This window comes from Epinephelus fuscoguttatus, linkage group LG11 (genome assembly GCF_011397635.1).
Source record: "Epinephelus fuscoguttatus linkage group LG11, E.fuscoguttatus.final_Chr_v1".
NCBI lineage: Eukaryota > Metazoa > Chordata > Actinopteri > Perciformes > Serranidae > Epinephelus > Epinephelus fuscoguttatus.
This window is the reverse complement of record NC_064762.1, coordinates 22,365,029-22,371,528: the sequence shown is the minus strand read 5'-3', so window position 1 is coordinate 22,371,528 and position 6,500 is coordinate 22,365,029. Positions and strand designations below refer to the sequence as shown.

Below are 6,500 nucleotides of genomic sequence, written 5' to 3'. Positions count from 1 at the left end.
ATCTCTGGGGTGCTGTTGTGACTCCAACAGGGGCCCCTTTAATCTCTAAAAGCAGGGGTGCATCTCCTGGAGGGAAAGGAAGGGGGAGGGGGCTTTTATGGATTTTTATGATTGGAGGATACTCATGAGGTGAAAGGTCAGATTTGAGGTGCAGGGATTTGAATTTGAAGCATCATATGAGGGAAGTGAGTGGCGTGTGCAGACGCACTGCTCATCAGTCTCCCCTTTAAAAGCCTTCACAGGAAATCAATAGTGGTCTCCATAAGACTTAATCTGGGATCCACACTACTACCGTGGCAGGCGGCCAGCTGAGTGATGTGTGCGGTTTAAACGGCCCCCGCATCCTGCCCGCTTATCTGGAGGTGTCCCGGTGATCGCTCGGCTCTCTACTCATCTCGTCTGCCTGCTTTTTTTTCCCTCCTCCTCTTCTTTTTTTTTTTTTTTTTGCGCTGTATCCCAGCCCTCCTCCATCTCTTCCTCCTCTTCCTCCTCCTCCTCTTCCTCCTCCTCCCCTCCCTCTCCCCACTAAGTTCGATGCGATCGGCTCTGGGCCCTGCCGTGAGTTCTCGGTGCGGGCGACAGCGCTGCTGAACATGGCGTCAGACGGGATGATTTTAACGAACCACGACCACCAAATCCGGGTCGGAGTCCTGACAGGTAAATATTCCCATCGGCTCGTGCATATTTCGTACACGTCTCCATGTTGCCATTTCCGCCGGCGCATCTTCATACATGTCGGCTGGCTTTTTTTCCGTGGCGGCTGCTCTCGGTCTCTCGCTGGCGTTTGCAGCCTCTTGAAGGCGACGATTTTAAAACCCTTGTGTGTGTGTGTGTGTGTGTGTGTGTGTGTGTGTGTGTGTGTGTGTGTGTGTGTGTGTTTTTATCTCTTCTACCGGTATGCATCCATGTACATGCCACATTACATCCGTATGCGGTGGAAGCGGGGAATATGCGCTCTGCATCGGTTTGTGTCCGCTCATGTAGATTTCTCGTCGAGCCGTTTTCCCCCCACTGCTGAGGAACAAGAGCTCAGTTTATGTGTATTGAATAATTCATGTCCCGATCTGCTTGTCAGAGCTGAAAATTACAGCTGACCGTGTGTGTTGTGTCGCCGCTAAAGATGCCCGGGCTATAGATTGCATTATTGACACCCAGCTGACCACAGCGATTTTTTTTTTTTTTTTTTGAAGTGTTGCTCACGACAGTTGCTGAAGGTGGATGTGGTGATGAGCGCATCCTTGGCCTAGGAGGAGGAGAGTAAAAAAAAAAAGAAATCTGTGAAAATGCGCGTCGGATGTGGCTTCTTGTTTTGTGAATGACAGTGCCGGCAGAGTTTAACATGACACATGATAGCGGTTTTGGTGGTGGTGGTGGGGCTGAAGCTGAACGCGCACACGCACACGCACACGGGTAAATCCTCCTGACATTCCTGTGAATGCAACGCGATGACGGCGCGTCTCTCACTTGGCAATATTGGGAACGTTATGCGCTTGGATGCGATGTGCGGCTGTGAGGCGGCGGATGGTGTTGGAGCTGGTCGCCGCCGGCCTTAATTTTTCCTCCTATGTGTGTGTGTGTGTGTGTGTGTGTATGTGTGTTTGTGTAGCCTATTGCTTTGTCATGTTTCTGCCCGTCAAACGGCGAATCCAGCTTGTTGTCATGATCGGAAAGTAAATTCTTGTTGGAGGATGTAGGGAAGGAGGGAGGGTGGTGGTGGTGTTGGTGGTGGATGCATGATCTGTCCAGAGGAATACCCTCCCCTCCCTCCCCTCTCCCTCTCTCTCTCTCTCTCTCTCTCTCTCTCTCTCTGTCCATCCTGTGTGAGGCTGGGTCGATCAATATTTCATGAAAGCCGCGATCTCACACATACGGCATTCCTCCGTATGGAAATTCAGCACGGAGGAGGGTGGTAGGTGATGTGTAGCGATGGAGGAATGACTGTGTAAAGACCCCACTCTCTCTCTTGAAATCTGCCAGGGAAACCCCCACCACCAACAACACAACAGCCACCCATCGTCTTCCTTCTTCATCCCTCCTCCTCCTCTTCTCCTCTCCTAGTGCTGGAGAAGGAGGCAGAGAACGCTGTCCGTGGTGCTGAAATCCAGCGTCACTCACAAATCAGTGCGGTACTGACCCTACCACGGTAAATACTGCATCAGATAGATACACCCAGGGATACAGAGGAGGAGACACACAGCTAAAGTCACCACTTTTAACTGTGCGGTGAGGAATGTGGAGAACATGTGACGGAAATGATGATCAGGATTTGGTGTTTTAAAGGTCCAGTGTGTAGGGTCTGTTGGCAGACATGGATGTGTGTTTTCTTTGGTGTATAGTCCCCTGAAAATAAGAACAGTTGTGTGTTCGTCACCTTTATATCACAGGGAGTGGGTCATCGTCTGTGGAGATCGCCACGTTGCACTGCCATGTTTCTACATTAGTTCAGAACAGACAAACCACCCAATGTAGGTAGAAGCCCCTCAGCGTGCCTTCAGACCTAGAGTTGTCTTGCTTTGGTCCAAATCAGGGACTAATTTCATCGCAAAGTTGCATAATTGCCTAGAGTTGGTTCACGTTCTTGCGGCAGCATTTACAAGCGGACCAGATCAAATGCCTTGTGTGAGAAAGCTGCTCTTGATTGGTCAGAATTTCCATGTGGGAAAAATCCAGGAAGTAAACAAAATGTTAAAGAGGAGTACACTTGCAGGATAAATGTGACACTCTCTAATGTCACAATGGAGGGACAACTACGCAGGTTGATTTTAGCGCTGCTCATCGTGGACTATATTGCTGTCATTGTTCATTTTAGTCAAACCATACAGTTTGAAAACGAGGCGCGGCTCCAACTAGAAAACAATGTTTTGATGCATTGGATGTGCTGAATGTGCATATTAAGGCAGTACAGGAGGAGGTGCACATTAATAATCCTCCAGGACTGTAACATGCTCATGTTTAACCCAAACAATGTGTCATGTGACTGCAGTTGGTTCAGATCCAGGTCGGAGCACGTTCTGGGTCACGTCCAAGTTCGTTTGTAACCAGACCGAGACCACCTCTTCAAGAAGGTCTTGGTCTGGTTGTTTTGGTGCACACCTGAGTGTGATTGCTGTGTTCACACCTGCCCAAACGAACCGCACTCAGGGGGCAAACGAGCTTGAGCTGGATTGAAGCGAACCAAACAGGGCAGGTGTGAAAGCACCCTTATTTACGCAGTGTTTTTACTGGTTTAAATCAACAGGTCAGTTTGTTTTGGCGAGGAAGAGACCTCTATAAAACCCTCCTGAATGTCTAGATCAGGGGTGTCAAACATACGGCCTGAGGGCCACAGCTGAAACGCCACAGGGTCCAATCCGGCCCGCTGGATGACCTTGTACACCTAATAGTGGTGCACTTGTGAAGGGTAAGAGGTGTCAGGTTTCAGAAGTAAGTTAAACGCTTTGACCATAATACAGTGCTTTTCTTTCACTTTAGTTTGCTGTGGTGTCATCAGGATTACTACGCAGGAGTGGGAATGTATAGAAAAATGAAATGACACTGAGTAGTTGACCATCTGAATGTGGAAAAACTAAAAGATACTGTGGAACTTACATTTATTCTTCTGAAGACATCACAGGCTGTTTGTCGTCTATTTTGTAAATGGATTAGTGTTTTTAAAATGTACTTCTTTCAACAAAAAAAAGGCAACATTTTGGAGGCGTCTGCTATTTATAGACTATTATGCAATGGTTTTACTGCTCCGATCCCACCTGCAATCCGACTGTATGTGGCCCATGAATGAAAATAAGTTTGACACCCTGCCTAAGAATGAGCTGTTTATATCTGCATAGGGAGCGGGTCCTCATCTGTTGAGATCACCACGTTGCACTGCCATGTTTCTACAGTAGCCCAGAACAGACAAACCACACGCTGGCTCCAGATTGGACTATTCGTGTTTTCACATCACTCACTGTAGTTAGAAGCCCCTCAGTGACAAGGGTGTCAGAAAAACACAGATTTTTTTAAAATGTGAAACTGCTTTATTCAGTGTTTTTACTGGTTTAATTCAACGGGTTGGTTTGTTTTGGAGAGGAAGAGACCTCTGTGGATGATTCGGCTCCTGGTAAAACCCTCCTGAACCTCTCGATCTGAAGGTAGAGAAAATCGGTGAGCACACTTTAGCAGGCACGTCTGCGACATGCCAAACATCATAAGTGAAACACTGATTTCTAACAGGAAACTGCTTTATTCAGCGTTTTTAGTGGTTTTGTTCACCTGATGAATTTTTTTTTCGAGAGGAAGAGACCTCTGTGAATAATTCGGCTTCGTATAAAAACCTCCTGAATATCTGGATCAGAAATAAGGTGATCACACATTAGGTCATCAGAGAGAAAACTGAGCACACCTTAGCAGGTGCTGAGCTAGTGGCCTGTCTGCAACGTGCCAAACCGCATAGGAGAAACACTCATTTGTAACATGAAACTGCTCTATTCAGCGTTTTACTGGTTTTATTCACCTGGACCGTTTGTTTTGGAGTGGAAGAGACCTCTGCGGATAATTCGGCTCCTGGTTAAAACCTCCTGAACATTAAACACTGAAGGGATTCTAACCAGGAGAAGTTTCTGCTGGTTGTAGTCTGCACAAATAGACTTTCACATCATTTTTTGCTTATGTAGGTGGTTGTTTGCCTTATGTTGCTCACCAACAAGAGGTCAGAGCATACAATTACTTTTTTTAAAGCAGTACCTCGATGCCCACGCCACATCAGAGGGGGCTAATTTCTGTATGTGTCACCAGTCACTTGAATCCCCAACTGTATCCCCACTGTAGTGACAGATTGCCAGTTTGATCTCGCTGTGCAGTGTTGACAATTCCAGCGTACATGTGTCGATGTTGAGAAACGAGGAGACACGACCGACAGGCTTATTTGTCTTTTTGATATATTTGTGTGTGTATATGTGGAGTAGGAGGGCTTGCACTGTCAGGGAAACAAAGCATCAAAGGAGTGAGGGGGGAAAACGGTACACGGTGGCATTAAGTTGCCATGTTTTACCTGACCCTTAGCCTTTTAAGAATCTAATCATGGCAGGATTACTCATGGATACATAACGCTGTGTGATTTTTTTTTTTTGTGAGTATATGTGTGTGCGTGTGTGTGTGACGTGATGAGTTTTGACAGCAAAAAGTCCCCCGCTGTGCTGCCACGAGGAAGCAAAGCTCCGAATGTTCAGGTTGGCTCTCTCTTCTACCGCCACACCTCAGTCTTATACATCCACAGTGCTCATGCCATTAGTCTGCTGTGTTATAGGTCCTGTGTGAGCGGAATGCTAATAGAGTTTGGAGCAGTGCTCAATCTCCTTTCCTGCAAAGGGTCAAAGGTCAGTCGTCCACTCCTGCATCCAGTCACCAGGGAGGAGATGAGACCTTGGCTCACCCTCCTCCATCACTTAGCCCCACATCCCTCTAGACAGGTGACAGAGCCCTGGGGACATCTCTGTTTAGACCCTGGACACACAGCGCAGGGGAGGGTGACGTGTCCAAGTGTGTGTGTGTGTGTGTGTGTGTGTGTTTTGTGGATTGTTTGAATAAGAGGCGGAGTTTATTTGCAAGGAAAGGGAGGTAGGAAACTTGAAACAGGATAATTGGGGTGAGCACGCTGTCACTTGTCAAAGATATCACACCAAAAACGTGACCTTTGTTAGGAGTAGGTGAAAGCTTCTCACGCTGTGATCAGCCTATTGTGATGCGTGTTTTTTTTGTTTTCCGTTCACCTGTTTCTGTCGACGTGTTTGTGTATTTTGATGCATGAGTGCTCGGTGCCCAGTCTCTAGCTGTCGGTGTTTCTTCCTGTCGAGCACGAGTTTTAATTGTCCTGTGTCTCTCTCCCTGGGCCTGCCTCAGGGTCTGGGCGCACAGCGACACACTCACTCACTTTGGCTGAATGTGTGTGACTTAATTGCTTGATGCATGTGTATTTGTATGCAGAGATGCGGTCGTAAATGAAGAGTTGTTGCCCCAAAGTTGTGACAGGCAGAGGGCCGTGCAAACACTCCAAAGATAAATTATGTTTTCAGACATTTTCATTTACTTTATTGTGGAGATGCTAGCTTTCTACTCTGACACAGTAAGATGTATAGTGTGAATATAAAACACCAACATCTGTCTTGACTTAAAGGTCCAGTGTGTAGGATTTAGGGGGGGAAAATTGGCAGAAATGGAATGTAAATTATAAGTTTGTTTTCTTTAGTGTATAATCACCTGAAATGAAGAATCTTTGTGTTTTTGTTATCTCAGAATGAGCTGTTTATATCTACATAGGGAGCGGGTCCTCGTCCACAGAGATCGTCATGTTGCACTGCCATGTTTCTACAGTAGCCCAGAACAGACAAACCACACACTGGCTGTTTTTGCATCACCCACTGTAGTTAGAAGCCCCTCAGCGACAAGAGTGTCAGAAAAACACGTTTTTTTAACATGAAACTGCTTTATTCAGTGTTTTATTGAATTAAGTCAGCGGGTCGGTT

The 6,500-nt window shown here is 46.8% G+C and overlaps 1 protein-coding gene across 8 annotated transcripts in view; it reads left to right on the top strand.

Moving 5' to 3' along the window:
- Positions 1 to 470: 470 nt before the first annotated feature.
- The window catches only part of gphnb (gephyrin b), a 163,364-nt gene continuing 157,334 nt past the window's right edge, over positions 471 to 6,500 (top strand). For 4 of the 8 annotated variants that reach the window (XM_049590269.1, XM_049590267.1, XM_049590268.1 and 1 more), the window contains exon 1: positions 472 to 657. In XM_049590269.1, the coding sequence (XP_049446226.1) occupies positions 594 to 657 (64 nt within the window). In that variant the 5' untranslated portion in view covers positions 472 to 593. Of the gene's footprint in view, positions 658 to 6,500 lie in introns of all 8 variants that reach the window. The other 4 variants (XM_049590271.1, XM_049590264.1, XM_049590266.1 and 1 more) reach the window with 3 other exon arrangements.